Source organism: Podarcis cretensis, assembly GCF_951804945.1.
Source record: "Podarcis cretensis genome assembly, chromosome: 4".
NCBI lineage: Eukaryota > Metazoa > Chordata > Lepidosauria > Squamata > Lacertidae > Podarcis > Podarcis cretensis.
This window is the reverse complement of record NC_137173.1, coordinates 10,605,520-10,624,268: the sequence shown is the minus strand read 5'-3', so window position 1 is coordinate 10,624,268 and position 18,749 is coordinate 10,605,520. Positions and strand designations below refer to the sequence as shown.

The 18,749-nt window shown below is 45.5% G+C and overlaps 1 protein-coding gene across 10 annotated transcripts in view; it reads left to right on the top strand.

Annotated features, from left to right (window-relative positions):
* The window catches only part of TENM4 (teneurin transmembrane protein 4), a 649,734-nt gene that overhangs the window by 567,516 nt on the left and 63,469 nt on the right, over nucleotides 1-18,749 (top strand). For all 10 annotated transcript variants that reach the window (XM_079973241.1, XM_079973246.1, XM_079973247.1 and 7 more), the window contains 3 exons: nucleotides 4,152-4,271; nucleotides 11,379-11,640; nucleotides 17,576-17,843. In XM_079973241.1, coding sequence (XP_079829367.1) covers nucleotides 4,152-4,271; nucleotides 11,379-11,640; nucleotides 17,576-17,843 — 650 coding nt within the window. The remainder of the gene's footprint in view (nucleotides 1-4,151; nucleotides 4,272-11,378; nucleotides 11,641-17,575; nucleotides 17,844-18,749) is intronic.

Below are 18,749 nucleotides of genomic sequence, written 5' to 3'. Positions count from 1 at the left end.
TATCACTTGGGGGAAATAGAAAAAGGGGGGGGGGAGAAAAGAAATCTCATCAGGCAAAGTGTAGGACTTAAACCTCTTCTTCGTTTTTCACCCACCCATCCTTCCTTGGGCTCCCTTCAGCCAAGTGCAGCCGGCCCGTGGATGGTCTGGGAATCAGCGTGTTTTTACATGAGTAGAACGTGTCCTTTTATTTAAAATGCATCTCTGAGTTATTTGTGGGGCATAGGAATTCGTTCATCTCCCCAAAAAAATATAGTCCGGCCCCCCACAAGGTTGGAGGACAGTGGACCGGCCCCCTGCTGAAAAAGATTGCTGACCCCTGGACTAGACCATGGATAGGCAAACTAAGGCCCTGGGGCCGGATCCAGCCCAGTCACCTTCTCAATTTGGCCCACAGACGGTCCAGGAATCAGTGTGTTTTTACATGAGTAGAATGTGTCCTTTTATTTAAAATGCATCTCTGGGTTATTTGTGGGGCATAGGAATTCGTTCATTCCCCCCCAAAAAAATATATATATATAGTCCGGCCCCCCACAAGGTCCGAGGGACAGTGGACTGGCCCCATGCTGAAAAAGTTTGCTGGCCCCTGAACAGGGTTCCTTCCAGCTCTACACTTCTGTGATTCTGTGCTGATGCAGGGAGTTTATAATGTGTTCCTCCACCTTGGGACTGAAATGGTGCGACTTGTGCTATCATCTCAAGGTTTTGCCACCAGCCAAGCCTCAGCTGGGAATAGTCTTCCCAGAGGTTCAAAAACCTCAGAGCCTTCATATATGTCTTTATGTGGAAATACCCCAAATTTAGCATCCTCTTGCACCCCTTGCCTTATTTCTCACGCCAGCTCCATAAGCCACTGCCTCTCAGAAAGTGCCTCAAGTTATAGTTTGATTCTGACTTCAACACATATTATTATTAGGCTGAGTGTGTATCCCTCCAGCTAAACTCACATCCAGTCATGTAAATCAATCTTCTACTGTATTAGTTACTTGAACAGAAAAGAAACTTAAAGACATGCAAATGATAAAAAATAGCTGGCTTGCGGTAGAAGGAGGATAAATGTGTGGTTGAATTTGAGGCCCCTTCTGCAACCACACAAGGGGTATCAGACCACTTTATAAACAGTCATGGCTTCTCCCCAAATAATTCTGGGAACTGTAGGTCAATACGGATGCTGAGAGATGTTGAGAGCCCTATTCCCCTCCCAGATCTGCAATTCCCAGAGTGTTTTAACAATCGATCCCTCTTGCTAGAGGAGAGCAGAGAGCTCTCTAACAAACTACAGTTCCCAGAATTCTCTGGGGGAAGCGACAACGGTTTAAAGTGCTCTGTCGCCTCTTTAACTGTATCATTCGCAAATGGGGCCTGAGATAAAAGAGGCAGATGAGACGAAAAGGCAAAGGCAAGACTGCCATCCTCTAGGCTGCAACTCAGACCGGGAGAGAACAAGATCAGAGAGAGGCTTTTCTTCGGAGGATGAGGAGAACTGGTCTGAGCGGGATTAGATATTCTAGGAATAACCAGTAGCAGAGATCAGGCTTTAATCAGCTGCTAACAGATCTGCAGTAGGGAAATCAAAGCAGTTCTAAATGTGGAGACTAGAAACAATAGGGAAAAAATAGCATAATGCCCAGTTGAGACTGAAGAAGCATGGTTGCCACATTTCTCGGAGATCATCCCTTCTCACATCAAGAAGCCCTCGGCTCTACAATCCAATCTGAGAAGGATTGTTCCTGCTGCTCCTTCCAGGGACTGAGCTTGAATCCTGACAAAACAGAAGTACTGTTTTTGGGTGGCAGGAGGCGGGCAGGTGTGGAGGACTCCCTGGTCCTGAATGGGGTAGCTGTGCCCCTGAAGGACCACTTGTGCTGCCTGGGAGTCATTTTGGACTCACAACTGTCCATGGAGGTGCAGGTCAATTCTGTATCCAGGGCAGCTGTTTACCAGCTCCATCTGCTACTCAGGATGAGACCCTACCTGCCCGCAGACTGTCTCGCCAGAGTGGTGCATGCTCTAGTTATCTCTCGCTTGGATTACTGCAATGCGCTCTACGTGGGGCTACCTTTGAAGGTGACCCAGAAACTACAACTAATCCAGAATGCGGCAGCTAGACTGGTGACTGGGAGTGGCTGCCAAGACCACATAACACCGGTCTTGAAGTACTTACATTGGCTCCCAGTACGTTTCCAAGCACAATTCAAAGTGTTGGTGTTGACCTTTAAAGCCCTAAACGTCCTCAGCCCAGTAGACCTGAAGGAGTGTCTCCACCCCCATTGTTCAGCCCAGACACTGAGGTCCAGCACCGAGGGCCTTCTGGTGGTTCCCTCACTGTGAGAAGCAAAGCTACAGGGAACTAGGCAGAGGGCCTTCTCAGTAGTAGCGCCCGCCCTGTGGAATGCCCTCCCATCAGGTGTCAAAGAAATAAACAACTACCTGACATTTAGAAGACATCTGAAGGCAGCCCTGTTCAGGGAAGTTTTTAATGTGTGACATTTTAATGTATTTTTAATCTTTGTTGGAAGCTGCCTAGAGTGGCTAGGGAAACCCAGCCAGATGGGCGGGGTACAAATAAATAATAATAATAGTTATTATTATTATTATTATTATTATTATTATTATTATTATTATTCCAGTTCAGAGAAAATTTGAGTATTTCTCCCTAGCGTGCTCTGCTGGAAGAGCTCTTCTGGATTAAGCTAAAAGCTCATGTAACCGAGCATCCAGTTCTCACAGTGGCCAACCATATGGCCATAACAGGATGCAGGTGAGCAGGACCTGAGTGCCACCGCGCTCTCCACACCTGCAATTCTTAGCAGCTTTCATACAGAGGTGCACAGCCTCCAACAGTGGGCACAGCCACCATCACGTGGCAGGAAGTCGTACCCCATTGCTCTCCCAGAAACGGCACCAGAGTTGGTGCTGCAACACCTCAGCAGCTTTCAGTTCTGCATCTTAAGGGTGCAAAGGGCCTTGCGCCTTACAGGGCAAGCTTTGCTTCCAGTGAATATGCAGAGATCCCTGGAAATCTGCCAGCAATTGTTTGGTATCTTCCATGCATCACTTGTTAGCATCTTGTCTGTCTCGGGAAGATTCATAAGATGCATCCTTCGCCACAGACCCATACGCAAATGGAGGTTGCAGTAGCAAAAGCACAGAGCCGACTGCATAAACTGGGGCTTTGTACTGAAGATTTAGTGCAAATTCGTAAGACTTCGAAGATTTGGTGTAAGTTCTATTTCCAAATGTACCGTATTACACACACAATATTTTTTTATTGTCAACTTCTTTGCAGTTTTAATACATGTCTATTTTTTATTGCACCACGAAATTTCAAATTGTTGAAAGCCTCCAGGGGTGGTGCTTGGCAACTAGGAGGGCAGGATTAAGAAAAAAATGTTTAAAAATATTTTTATTCAGCTCTACATTTAACATTTGCATTCGTATATAGAGCATAATCATATACAAATAGGATTCTCTCAATCCCAGGCTTCCCTCCATACCTCCATGGGTTCCATAGTTATTCTTTTTCAACTGCATCATACAATGTTCTCCATTTTTCCTTAATAGTCAATTGTTACCATAGTTCTTGTTACATTGCAAGTGTTGTTAAAATCCTGTCAGTGCTTTTTATCGTTTACAGTGTTCTTCTAAATAAGTTATAAATTTTCCCCATTTTTTATTAAATTTATTGTCTGATCTTCCCAGTCATTTTTGCCATTTCTGCATAGTCCATCATCATTATTAACCATTGTTCTCTGGTAGGGACGTTGTCTTCCTTCCATCTCTAGGCTGGAAGTATCTTCGCAGCTGTCATTGTGTACATAAACAGTCTTTTCTGCTCCTTCGTTATTTCTGTACCTAAAATATCTAGTAAAAAGGCTTCTGGATTTTTTTCACAAAAGTTACTTTAAACATTTTTTTCAATTCATTATAAATCATTTCCCAATATGCTTTTGTTATCTTGCACGCCCACCACATGTGGTAGAATGTGCCTTCTTTTTCTTTACACTTCCAACAAATATTTGTAGCTCTTCTATACATTTTTGCTAATTTAGTAGGAGTTAGGTACATCGTTTTCATATGGTTTTCCTTCAACAAACAGCAGAGGACAGGATTAAGAATTAAGCTTGTGGTGCTTTCTCTTCTCCCTGCAGCCACCCTTGTGTGATTCGTGGGCAGGTGATGACATCGGACGGGACCCCGCTTGTTGGCGTGAATATCAGCTTTGTCAACAACCCTCTTTTTGGCTACACTATCAGCAGGCAGGATGGCAGGTACGTATGTTGCGTGAAATGCAAGGCTGGCTTCAATGCAGAGGCTTGAGTGTGAACATCAGCTTGTCTGTTTCATAGGGTGCTTGCAGATTCCTTTTGTTCCTTGTTGGGTCTGGACTGGCACTAATAAATAAGTAGGCTGCAAATTAGGTGGGGAAGTTAGAACCTTTCAACTTCTAAGGAAAGCTGCTACTCCCGATAGTACCTTTGAAGGTGACCTGGAAACTACAACTAATCCAGAATGCGGCAGCTAGACTGGTGACTGGGAGCGGCCGCCAAGACCACATAACACCGGTCTTGAAGTACTTACACTGGCTCCCAGTACGTTTCCGAGCACAATTCAAAGTGTTGGTGTTGACCTTTAAAGCCCTAAACATCCTCAGCCCAGTAGACCTGAAGGAGTGTCTCCACCCCCATCGTTCAGCCCAGACACTGAGGTCCAGCACCGAGGGCCTTCTGGTGGTTCCCTCACTGCGAGAAGTGAAGTACAGGGAACTAGGCAGAGGGCCTTCACGGTAGTGGCACCCGCCCTGTGGAACACCCTCCCATCAGATATCAAGGAAATAAACAACTATCAGACTTTTAGAAGACAACCCTGAAGGCAGGCCTGTTTAGGGAAGTTTTTAATGTCTGATGTTTTATCACTTTATTATTATTATTATTATTATTATTATTATTATTATTATTATTCTGTTGCGAGCTGCCCATAGTGGCTGGGGAAATCCAGCCAGATAGGTGGCGTATAAATAATAATATTTATTATTATTATTATTATTATTATTATTATTATTATTATTATCATTATCAGGTGAGGGGTGGGGGAAATAGACAATACTTCCCACCTGATTCATTACTTAGTGGTAGCCAGATAAATGCACTTCCCACCACGGGGTATTGCCTCTGAGCCCACCAGGCTATTCTGAATGAAAGAAGGCACAGGAAAGAAGGGAAAGAATTGGCTTAAACTACGCAGGTGGCACTGTGGTCTAAACCACAGAGCCTAGGACTTGCTGATCAGAAGGTCGGCGGTTTGAATCCCCGCGACGGGGTGAGCTCCCGTTGCTCGGTCCCAGCTCCTGCCAACCTAGCAGTTCAAAAGCATGTCAAAGTGCAAGTAGATAAATAGGTACCGCTCTGGCGGGAAGGTAAACGGTGTTTCTGTGTGCTGCTCTGGTTTGCCAGAAGTGGCTTAGTCATGCTGGCCACATGACCCGGAAGCTGTACGCCGGCTCCCTCGGCCAATAAAGCAAGATGAGCGCCGCAACCCCAGAGTCGTCTGCGACTGGACCTAATGGTCAGGGGTCCCTTTACCTTTACCTTACAACAGAAAAAGTAGGGATTGGTTGCCGTGCATAGAATCATAGAGTTGGAAAGAACCCCAGAGTGTCTCCTAATCCAAACCCCTGCAATGCAGGAATCTAAACTAAAGACAGTCATCCAACAGCTGCTTAGAAACCTCCAAGGAAGCTGGAGCTGGTACCAAATGGAATCCAACAATACATGGGAGGCCTTGGTGTTGGCAGCCAAATTCCAGAAAATTCAATGGAAGGAGTTTGAGTTGTAATAATGGCGAACTTTTGTGGTTTGTGCAGCTGCCTCGATGCATAAAGGTCATGATTCAGTAGTACTGGATCTTCTTTCTTGCGGAAGGTTCCTGGCTCATTCCCCAGGTAAACTCCTCTCTGAACCCCCAGAGAGATGGTTGCAGTCCTTGTAGATGGTGCTGAGCTACAGGAACCAGCCGTCTGTGTCAATATGAGGCAGCTTCCAGCTGTTAGAATTCCTGCTCCATGATTGCAGTCATGGGATTGTTGCCTTTCACGTCATGGTATATGTTTTGACTCCACAGAGTGGGAAGTGACAGAGACCGGACATTTGTGTTACTGTGTTCCGTGAAGTGGGACTATTGTCCTTTGTTCTTTTTCTCTTTGCTGTCTGATGCTAGAGAGAGAAGGAGCCATGTTGCAGTGCTCCATGTGTGTTTATATGTAAATAAAATAGATTAGCCAAAATGCTGAGTTGCTGAGGTCTGTCACGCGAACTGCGCAGACTGCAGATCTCTAAGTGTGCCAATGTCTGTTGGCATCGGTCGCTGTGATGTTCGGGCTGGAGAAAGCTTTTGACGCTCCCAAAAAAAGACCAGGAGGGAGAGAACATGCTAGTCGGGCATGTGTCTCTGCCAGGGTCCTACTCGAGTGTAGGCTGAACTCCTAACACCAGCGTGCCATTCCTCTCCATTGACACTGGTTTTAGCTGCCTTACTGCACAGTGCACAGTGTCCTCTAAGCATCTCAGGGGCATGTTGCATTGAAACATTGGAAACCTTGGTGGAGTAGCGGCTGTTTTGCGTGGCGAGTTCCCGCCTCCCCCAGGAAGAAATAAAGACACAGGACACCAAGTATTAAGGTTAATGGGCAAAATAGGCCACAACTTTATTGATTACAGGAATGGGCAGTATTGGCTTAGGCATTGGTCCTATCGACTAGCCGGCTTGAGCCCGATTGCATGAAGACCGGCAAGGGTTAACCACCAGTAGGAGTCCTGCTGAGGCACGTCAACTAGGTGCCCCCACAGGGTCACCGCTCGGGGGCGTGTCTTAGGCCCACACCTCCATAGGCTTCGGACAGGGCAATGCCCCCCGGAGTCATTTATCGGACTACCCTTTGCTGTGGGGGGAGGCGATGGCGCTTCCTCCCCCGCCCTCCTATATACACTTAACCCTCAATTACCAATGCCTAACCGCCACTGCCGAGGAATTGTGACAAGTTGCTATGAGCTAGGCGAAAAACCAACTGGCCTTTTTGGAGCCAATTTACAATTGGAAAAAATTCCTACCAGGCCCCTTGCGGCGACCAACCAAAGTCCATAGCAATGTCAAGGAGCCTACCTAAAGGGAGGGAGGGTGGGAAACTAAATCAGCTGGCTGGCGCGGTGAAAAGAGGGGGAGCTTCGGCTACGCCCGCCCTAAATAGGGCAGGCCACACACCCCTCGCCAGTGAGGCAAAGAATTGGCGGGCTGGGTGGATAACGCGGCTGAGGATTCCCCTGATCTTGCGGGGTCAGGGAACAGCCCCCGCACGTGGGGGGGCGTGACGCCCGCAACCCCACCTCCTCCCAAGCTCGGAAGTGGCTTTCCGGTGCTGTGGCTGAGTCCTAGCCGTGCCAGGAGAATGGAGGAGTGGGGCATTCCAGGGGCACTGGGGAGAGTCCCGCTAAGGCTGTGTGCATTTCCACCTCAGTGGAAAAGTTCTCAGGGCCAAGCTGTAAAACTCGCTCTTCTTTTTTCAACAACAAAATTCTCTCTTTGAGCCATTGACTAGGTAGGACTGCAGACCACACGCTTCTGAAAGAGCTTTCGTAAAGGCCAGGGCATCATCTTTGATGCTTCTTGATAGGAGGAGAGTTTTGCTGGCGGTTTTCGTTTTGATTCCGCCGGCTTGGGTCTTATCTCTCATTCTCTTTCCTTCATCGCTTCTTGGCCTCACCAAGGTAACTTCAAGGCGAAGGCAGGAGCTGATGACTAGCTGCATCTCCCGCAACAACAATGTCGCCTCTGTGTTTTCCTCGCCTGCTTGAGATCGATTCCTTCCCTTTTTTCCCCAGTTTCACCGTTGTGACAAAAGGAAGCACAGTTCTAAAGCTCATTAGAGTTCACTGTTCCTAGCAACTCCTCTCGCCAGTGAGGCAAAGAAGAGATGTTTTCATTTATAAACGACCCTTCTTTTTCCAGCCGCTTGTTGAACTCCTTTTTATTTTTAGTATTTAAAAGGAAAACAACCCCAGTCCTTTTTGTAGTCGCGCCCCCCCCCCCCCCCACATTTCATACTCAGCCCCAGGCTGCTTTCTAGGCTTTGCCAAATGCTAACTAGCTGTTAAAAATGCCCTCATCAAGACTTAAATGCTCTTCATTTCTCTGGCAAGCAACAAATGGAGGCTTTTAAAAGCGAGCGGCCAGAGTTTTTGATGTCTCTATTTGAATTGCAGAATAAACATCTCACTTTATATATATAATTAAAGAGGTTTTTAAAAATGGAAGCATTTTATTATCACTTCATGGCAAAAAAACAAAAAAACTGTCTTCTCTAAAGCAGACATTTGGGATGATTCCAGGTTTTGTCTCCAGGGCTGTACACACTAACCCATTCAAAGCACAAAAGTGTGGGATTTTTACTGATATTTTATTAGAATAATTTCATTTATAAAAAGAACCTGTGGGTCTAGACGACCCTCTAGGTCCTCCGCCCCCCGACTCTACAACTCAACAACATCCTCCCATGTGCTGAACTATAGATTTCAAGCTCCGTGGGGCAGGGACCCACCCTCCTGTGCTATGCAAAGTGAAATGTGTATCCATGGCACAAAGATAATAGAATCATAGAACTGTAGAGTTGGAGTCTACTTCAACCCCCTGCACTGCAGAAATCCTTTGTACGGCTTGAACCCACAACTCTGAGATTAAGAGCCTCATGCTCTCTTGGCTGAGTTATCCCAGCAGCAAACGCCTTTCTCAGATTCTCCTGCTAGCATCGAGCTACCAGACAGACCACCTGTTTGGTGTGATCTGGAAGCTGTTGTTGTTTAGTCGTTTAGTCATGTCCAACTCTTCATGACATCGTGGACCAGAGCACACCAGGCACTCCTGTCTTCCACTGCCTGCCGCAGTTTGGTCAAACTCATGTTAGTAGCATCGAGAACACTGTCCAGCCATCTCGTCCTCTGCCGTCCCCTTCTCCTTGTACCCTCCATCTTTCCCAACATCAGGGTCTTTTCCAGGGAGTCTTGTCTTCTCATGAGGTGGCCAAAGTATTGGAGCCTCAGCTTCAGGATCTGTCCTTCCAGTGAGCACTCAGGGCTGATTTCCTTCAGAATGGATAGGTTAGATCTTCTTGCAGTCCATGGGACTCTCAAGAGTCTCCTCCAGCACCATAATTCAAAAGCATCAATTTTTCGGCGATCAGCCTTCTTGATGGTCCAGCTCTCACTTCCATACATCACTACTGGGAGAACCATGTCTTTAACTATACGGACCTTTGTCAGCATGTCTCTGCTTTTTAAGATGCTGTCTACGTTTGTCATTGCTTTTCTCCCAAGAAGCAGGCGTCTTTAAATTTCATGGCTGCTGTCACCATCTGCAGTGATCATGGAGCCCAAGAAAGTAAAATCTCTCACTGCCTCCATTTCCTCTCCTTCTATTTGCCGGGAGGTGATGGGACCAGTGGCCATGATCTTCGTTTTTTTGATGTTGAGCTTCAGACCATATTTTGCGCTCTCCTCTTTCACCCTCATTAAAAGGTTCTTTAATTCCTCCTCACTTTCTGCATCAAGGTTGTGTCCTCTGCATATCTGAGGTTGTTGATATTGCTTCCGGTAATCTTAATTCCAGTTTGGGATTCATCCAGCCCAGCCTTTCGCATGATGAATTCTGCATATAAGTTAAATAAACAGTTACAGATATGTATATTCTTATTATCCTAAAACGCATATAATTGCCAATAACCTCATATATTCTTCGTAAGCTCATTCCAGGTATCATTGTATTCATCCAAAGAAAGTCCGTGTCAATAAGCTGTCCATTCATAAGTTGCCAATGTTGCCGTGTTGTCAAGCCTTTGATTAAGGAGAATCGTATCTCTGTTCTTCCAGTTCATCACCATTAGGGCAGATAGAATCTATTTTCACTGTCCTGTTGTCAATTTCCATACAATGGGCATATAATTCAAGGGAATATTCACCTCTGAAAAACTCAATTTTTTCCCATAGCGTCTTCTTTATATCGTCCAGCAATCTTGGTGGTTTCAGCCTAGGTGTATGCCCACCCACAGCACCACTGGGCAGGTGTGAATATGTTGTTGGGACCCCCCTATGTCTGCTTTCATTCGTTGCCAAGCTGACACGCTGTGGGGGAACGCAGATTCAATCTGCAACGAGTGTTTCTTTTCGGAACGAAGCCGGTTTCTCGGGAAATGCTTTTCAGGGGCAAAGAATACTCCATATGTTAAGTTGTGGGTGAACATATCAGACGACACAGCTATTCTTCAAAACAGCTCTCGTTTATTCACAGGCCAGAACAGAACTGAACTGAAGGGTTCAGCCAGCCTGCTTATATAGATATAGAGCTCCACTGTAACGCAACAGTAACCACTTTCTGTAACTAGCCAATCACTTTCAATACCCTATTTGCATAGGTGGACCTGAGTGAAAACTATTTACAGTATCCCCCTGCTGGCCCAGGGTGAGAACTTCTGTACATGACACCATAGATCTGGATTGTGTGCAGACCAAAAAATAACAAGTACCATATTTTTCCATGTATAAGATGCCCCCTATTTGGGGGGACTCAAATTTAAGAAAATGGGGGGAGATGGCACTTTTTTGCGGCAGGTTGCCTAGAGTTGATGAGCTTTTTTGCAGAGGATTGCCCAGAGTTGTTGAATTTTGGGGGGATTGCTGAAAACTGCTCATGCACCGCAAAAATCCATCTCTTGTCTGTCCCAACGCCAGCAGAAGCTCCCAATCACCCGCCCAACAGCAGCCAATCAACACCACCCATTGATGCAGCAACCAATAATATGCACAATGCCCGCTGACAGCAGTAGCAAATAATAATAATAATAATAATAATAATAATAATAATAATAATAATAATAATAATTTTTATTTATATCCCGTTCTCCCCAGTCAAGACCGGGCTCAGGGCGGCTAACACCAGGTATAAAAACAGTTGATTAAAAACAAGATTAAAATACAACATTAAAATGCAGCCTCATTTCAGTAGAAACTCAAATCAAAAACCTTTTGGGGGATGAAAACGTCAAATCTTCACCAAGGCCAACTGTCCTCATTAAGCACTATCCACGTATAAGACGCCCCCCCCCCCCTTTTAAGCATATTTTTTAGAGAGAAAAACCCTAGTCTTATACACTGAAAAGTACGGTCGTTTCCATTGATTCTATAACAAAATGCTCCTTGTGTACACCGCTTAAATTAGACTGGTTCTTAGGTTCTGTCCGGTGGTAACTTTCCAGTGTGACCCGGGAACTGAGAAGCTCAGTGAAGGGTTGAGCTGCAGAGAATTCCAACGCCTGGTTCTTGTGTTTACATTGACAGCTTTGACCTGGTGACCAACGGCGGCATCTCCATCATCCTGCACTTTGAGCGGGCGCCTTTCATCACCCAGGAGCACACCCTCTGGCTGCCGTGGGACCGCTTCTTCGTCATGGAGACCATCGTCATGAGGCACGAAGAGAACGAAATCCCCAGCTGCGACCTGAGCAACTTCGCCCGGCCCAACCCTGTGGTCTCGCCTTCCCCACTGACGGCGTTTGCCAGCTCCTGCTCGGAGAGAGGTCCCATTGTCCCGGAGATACAGGTAGGACCACAAGGGGGAGAAAGGGCATTTCTGATTGCAGGCCCTGCTTGTCTGTACTGAGCAAGGAGGTTGTGGTCTCAGAGCCCAGCTCAACGTGGGAAAAACAAGCAAGCCAAACGGACGAGTACATACGTTAGGACCAGCACTAACAAAATATCCTGTTGTGATTAAAGCAGCGATAATGCCAGATTTTGAAAAATCAAGACAGTTTTTTAAAAAAACAGGTAAAATGAATTTCAGCACATCTACAAGTCAGCTTACAGGCCAGGCAAAGCCTTTTCTAATTATAAATCGCTCTGTCAGAACTGAACTGATATTACCCTTGCTGGTACCTTTCCCGGGAAAATCAGAGGCTCACTATGTCAGGTTCTTATTGGAAGACCGGACAAATGCTAGAACATTAGTAGTGGTGAAGTTTTTATTGCAAGAACCAATGATCCCTATCTTTAAGTCTGAACAAAATGCTTGTTTAACCTGGAGGTAGGCTGTCTGAATTGTGCATTGCTTTGTAACGATTTGTTGGGTCTCTGGACCATAATAAGGATTATATATATGTGTGTGTGTGTGTGTGTGTGAGAGAGAGAGAGAGAGAGAGAGAGAAATTATAAATGCCTTTGCTTGTGAAAAGGCCAAACTACATGTTGCATGTACAGTGGTACCTTGGTTCTCAAACTTAATCTGTTCCGGAAGTCGGTTCCAAAACCAAAAGCATTCCCAAACCAAGGTGCGCTTTCCCATAGAAAGTAATGCAAAATGGATTAATCCGTTCTAGACTTTTAGAAACAACACCTAAAACAGCATTCTATATTCAGATAGGTAGCCATGTTGGTCTGACGCAGTAGAAATAAAAAATTAAAAAATAGTCCAATAGCACCTTAGAGACCAACTAAGTTTGTTCTGGATATAAACTTTTGTGTGCATGCACACTTCTTCAGATACCACCTAAAACAGCAATTTAACACGAGTTTTACAAACGAGACCATTGATCCATAAAATGAAAGCAATAAACAATGTCCTGCAGTCACACAATTAATCAATCAGTAGCTGAACTGGGTTCCACACAGTCACAAAAACAAACAAAAAAGAGCCACAAAAACAAAAACGCAAAATAAATCTTAAAAACAGACAGACCTTAGTGTAACACTCAAAACAGAAGTGTGGCACTCAAAACAGAAGCGTAACACTCTAAACAGGGCATGTTCGGTTTCTGAAAAAAGTTCGCAAACCGGTATACTTACTTCTGGGTTTGCAGTGTTTGGGCTCCAAGCTGTTTGATTACCAAGGCATTTGACAACCAAGGTACCACTGTAGTTTATTTGCTGGGCAGGCACTGCTAAATGCACGGATGGTAGACTTGAGAACCAATGTGTTTGGAGGAGGGGCAGGCAAGGGTAACATTTCCCTTGCCCCCAGTTTGTCTGTTCAAAATCCTCCTCCTCAGCTGCCATTTTCTCCCGAGAGGGGAAAAAGATACAGGGGGACAATGCCCTTTCCTTAAACGACAGAAAACCAACTGGGGAGAATCTTTAATAGACCAATGCCTTCAAAGAGAGGGTTCAACAGCCACTCGCATAGCATTCCTTCCCCCTGTTCAACCTGATACAACTTTTTTAATCTGAAGAAGTGTGCATGCACATGAAAGCTCATACCAATAACAAACTTAGCTGGTCTCTAAGGTGCTACTGGAAGGAATTTTTTGGTTTGTTTGTTTCAACTTTTTTAATGTTTTGCATTTAAAAAGGGGCAGGATTTTAGCATTTGGGAGAGTTGTGTCCATGTTTTGCATGCAGAAGTTCCTATTTCCAATCCCTGATATCCTTGCATAAGGTTTTCAAAGATTCCTGCCTGAAACCTGGCAGAACTGGGCTAGATGCACCAGCCGGTTTTGACTCGTAAAAAACCAGCTTCCTGTGTTACTCATGCAAAATACGCATGGCCTTTCCCCTCCTTATACAAATACACACACACACTTCTCTCTGCACAAATGCTTACTTCCCCTCTGGGTCTCGGACTAATTTGCATAGGCATTTGCATATTTTTGATATTTAAAACTTGCTGCTCATGTCGCCATTATTTGTTTCTGCCCGTATCTGATCGACTAGCAGGGAAACGCCGCTTAACAACAGTCACCAGTGGAGACAATCTGCAATTGTCTCTGCTGGGGAGAAGGAGGGGGGAAAACCCCTCACTCCCAGAGCTATATTATTTACAATTCGATGGGAGGGAAGAAAAGGGACTCGGAAATTATCACTCAAGGCTTTGCAGCGTGCAGAGACGGGGAATAAAGCAGGCAAAAGGAATCCAGATTATCTGGCATCTTGCATTGCCTTTCCTACCTCCTGTTCCTGCTCAGCAGCCACTGGGTGAAAGGAGCAATGGGGTGAGATTTTTCAGAAACAGAGGGAGATCCCTGGCTTGTGGGTTGAGAATCCTGCTTTATAAGAAGCCTATCCCTTGGGAAGGGATGCAGGTGGCGCTGTGGGTTAAACCACAGAGCCTAGGACTTGCCGATCAGAAGGTCGGCGGTTCGAATCCCCGCGACGGGGTGAGCTCCCGTTGCTCTGTCCCAGCTCCTCCCAACCTAGCAGTTCGGAAGCACGTCAAAGTGCAAGTAGATAATCTGATCGGCAAGCCCAAGAGGCTGAGTGCTTTAGACCACTGTGCCACCCATATCAGTGCCTGGCAGAGGTAGATTTAGGGGGTTCGCCTGCACTGGGCATGGAGCCGAAGGGGATGCTACAGCAGTGATGAACAATGGAAGGCAAGAGGGGCACTGAATTTTGTTACTGCCTAGGGTGCCACAGAAATGTTAAAGCCCAAAGTCTGCCACGGCACCTGAAGACAGGCAGTCAAGATTGTGTATCCGCAGCGGCGACCAGAGGAGGAATGACCATGTGTGTTCCAAAGTGCTGCCATTTTGGAATTCCTTCCATCGTTTTGCTGCTCTTTGCTTTCTCCCACAACTGACCTTCGCTACGAGACATGGCAGTCAGGCAAGGAAGATGGGCCACAGCAGAGCGAAGCAATAATTTAATAAAACAGCATCAGGGCAAGATGTTGCAAACAACGCTTTCTCTCCATGCAAAGACAGATTGCATTAAAGGGCCACCTCCCCTTCCTTGGCTTGTAACGGGCTGCGTTGGATTCCAGCATGCCTGGCAGATAAGCTTGTAAAATAAGTTTAAAAAATAAAAAAAACACAAGTCCCCGGCTTTTCCCAGTTCTGTTGTTTCTTCGAGCTCATACCCAGCAAGCTATGTAAATTGAAAAGGCTGCATTCGGGGAAAGTAAATATGTATGAGATCAAGGAAACCGCACTATTAACTTTCCAGGTCTATCAGTTTGTTGAGAGATGCAAAAGCTCCGGGCTTATAAATTATCACTTCGGGGAAATATTTTGGGTCCTTGCTAGTTGCTCAAAGCAACCCTTTTTATTTATTTATTTTTACAATTTAAAGTGGCTTGGGGGACAGATGAAAAATTAACATTAAAAAAAACAACTGGTAGGATTTGCCTAATCAAAGAAATCTCCATTGATAAAATATATGAGATTTAAGTCGACTAATCAATGAATTGCTCAAGTTTGCATGAATCTGAATGCATGAAAAAACAATAGCTCATATGCTATGTATTTTTATAATTTGGAATATTTAATGTGATTGGATTGAATTGTTAAAATGGAAAATTTAATAAAAATTATTTTAAAAAAAGAAAAGAAAAAGCAATAGCTCAAAAGGAGGGCGAGACATTGTTTTATTTCTTTCTCAGTTACGCATATGTGTCACACAGCCGGCACTATGTTAGAAAAGGCATTTTCTATCAGTGGGTCATGCTGTGTGAAGCATCCATTATTCCTGAGTCACCAGTGATTGCCTAACTTTTTGCAATATATCCTCTCCCAAACATACACACATAATCTGAGACCCTGCATTGAAAATGTGCACCAGAGATAGCCAACATGGTGCCCTCCTGATGTGATTGGACTACAACACCCATCAGCCCAGACCGTTGGCCACGCTGACTAGGGATTATGGAAGTTACAAGTCCCAGTACCATTTGGAGAGCGCAGCATTGGCTACCCTGTCTGCCTTCTGATCAAATGGAAATGTTTGCTGCGGCAACCCTTTTCGTTGGCATCCGTCTGTCCCGAGAGACAACGGAGTGTGCCTCGGGGGGTGAAGTTAAACTGCTGTGTTAGTGGCATCGACGTGATATCCCTGGAGTGTTTATTGACGTCCCGGGCTGCCCAGATGACAAGACACACACCCCCTTGGCCTCGTTGATGTCGTATAAAGGAAAGCAGAGCAAGACATTTGGCACCAGTTGGGCTGCAGGAGTTGCCGGAAGAAAGCATACAAGTCGCCGTCAAAATGCATTAGGGCCTCCACTCCAGATTTGTGTAGGTTTACTCCTTAGGCCTGTTGTCTTTCTCCATGGAGTTATCTTGGCAGGGATACTGGAGTGGCTTGCTGGTTCCTGCTCCAGCTGGATCACGTTTGGTCAAAACTCTCCACCATGACCTGTCCATCCTGGGTGGCCCTGCACGGCATAGCTCATAGCTTCTCTGAGTTATTCAAGCCCCTTTGCCATGGCAAAGAAGTGATCCATGAAGGAGGATCTTTGCCAACAAAGATCTGCCAACAAAGGTCCGTATAGTTAAAGCTATGGTTTTCCCAGTAGTGATGTATGGAAGTGAGAGCTGGACCATAAAGAAGGCTGGTCGCCAAAGTATTGATGTTTTTGAATTCTGGTGGTGGAGGAGACTCTTGAGAGTCCCATGGACTGCAAGAAGATCAAACCAATCCATTCTGAAGGAAATCAGCCCTGAGTGCTCACTGGAAGGACAGATCCTGAAGCTGAGGCTCCAATACTTTGGCCACCTCATGAGAAGAGAAGACTCCCTGGAAAAGACCCTGATGCTGGGAAAGATGGAGGGCACAAGGAGAAGGGGACGACAGAGGACGAGATGGCTGGACAGTGTTCTCGATGCTACTAACATGAGTTTGACCAAACTGCGGGAGGCAGTAGAAGACAGGAGTACCTGGTGTGCTCTGGTCCAGGGGGTCACGAAGAGTCGGACACGACTAAACGACTAAACAACAACAACAATTCCTTAGGGTCCTGAACCACCTTCTGGGGAAGACCATTCCACTGTCAAACACCTCTTACTGTCATATAGTCCTTCCTGGTGTTCGTTTTGGATCCCCTTTCTTGTAACTTGAAGCCACCGGTTCACATCCTAACCTCCAGAGCAGGAGAAAACAAGCTCACCTTGCAAAAGGAGCATTGCTTTCAAGAAATCTCGAAGCCTTGAACGAACAAAAACAAATGCTTCTGAATCTTCAGGTTGCTGGAACAAAATTCCCCACAGATCACAGGGACGCTTTTAGACCTGTTGTGTGTTTATGCAAATAAAGGCATCCATTATGATTCACATTGCCATTATGGTTTTATATATATATATATATATATATATATATATATATATATATATATATATATATATATATAATATTGTAATTTTTGCAGTTGTAGGTTTTTAAAACCTTTATGTTGTCTTTTAAATTGTTGCAACCCTTTGTGGGACCTTAGAGTGAAGGGCATGTTGATAATAATGATATCACAGTTTTGTTTATACCAACTAAGAAGTCCAGCTGAGTTCAAGGTATGGATGGATAAGATTGCAGCCTGAGAGTGATGAGCATTTCTTAGCTTCCAAAAACAAGCCTATAAATTATTTTTACTTATCGGTGTGTCTTATCGTGGGTGTATAAAACCAGAGTTCTATCCATGAAATCAGTTTTCTTTCTTCTTCTTTTTAAGAAACGCACATAAACATCTCATAAATCGCAGCTCTGCGTATGTTTCTTTACCTGCTCAGTATGTGATATAATAACACCCTTTTCTTGTGGTTGGTGGGGTGCTGTTTTTCCAGGCCTTGCAAGAAGAGATTAAAATATCGGGCAGCAAAATCAAGCTGAGCTACCTGAGCAGCCGTACGCCTGGCTACAAATCGGTCCTGAGGATCAGCTTGACCCATCCTACCATCCCGTTCAACCTCATGAAAGTCCATCTCATGGTAGCTGTAGAGGGACGTCTGTTCAGGAAGTGGTTCGCTGCTGCCCCGGACCTCTCCTACTACTTCATCTGGGACAAGACAGACGTCTACAACCAGAAGGTGTATGGGTTATCAGAGGCCTTTGGTAAGAGCTTGCTCTCCATCCCGTATCACATGAGCTTGCATATCCATTCAATTGGCCGATGCCCTTTTGCAGCTCCCACCACCATCTGGCAGACAGGAACACGCTAGAGCAGGTATAGGCAAACTCAGCCTACAGATGTTTTGGGACTACAACTCCCATCATCCCTAGCTAACAGGACCAGTGGTCAGGGATGATGGGACTTGTAGTCCCAAAACATCTGGAGGGCCAAGTTTGCCCATGCCTGCGCTAGAGGGCTTTTGCCATCGCTGCTCCTGAACTGTGGAACTCCTTGCCCGAGGACATCCACCCGGCTCCCACCTTCTTGATTTCTTGGCACTTCTAAATACCGTTTTATGTTTTGCATGCCTTCGGCCCAGCTCATAATTCATTATTATTATTATTATTATTATTTTCCCCTGGCTCTTTTGGGTGTCTGATTTATTCTTTTTAATCTGCTGCTGCTTGTTCTTCTTTTATGCTTTGCTTGGCTTGGTTTTGGGGAGGACTGATTGCTTTTAAACGTCTGGTGTAAATCACTTCCAGGGTTTCTGTGATGGCAGGAGGGAAAGGTGGTTGTTGATGGTGACAGTCCCGCCCCCATCAAGTTGGAGAACGGGAGTGGGCTGGAGAATTTCAGTTGCTTCCTCCCTTCTAAGTGGAAAAGCTGAGCCAGCCTACATCCACGACTTAAGCAATTATCATGGGCAGAGCAAGGAGTATTGCTCAGCCTGCTGTTTTTTAACCATTTGCTGAGAACTGGAGCTTGGAGCATGTGGTTGGCCACTGTGAGAACAAGATGCCTGGCTAGATCTGCCTTGGGCCTGATCCTGCAGCAACTTCCTTCTTTCCTTACACTCCATAACTGAGGTACCTTCCGTTGCCCCCAGACAAACATCAGCCTCCAGG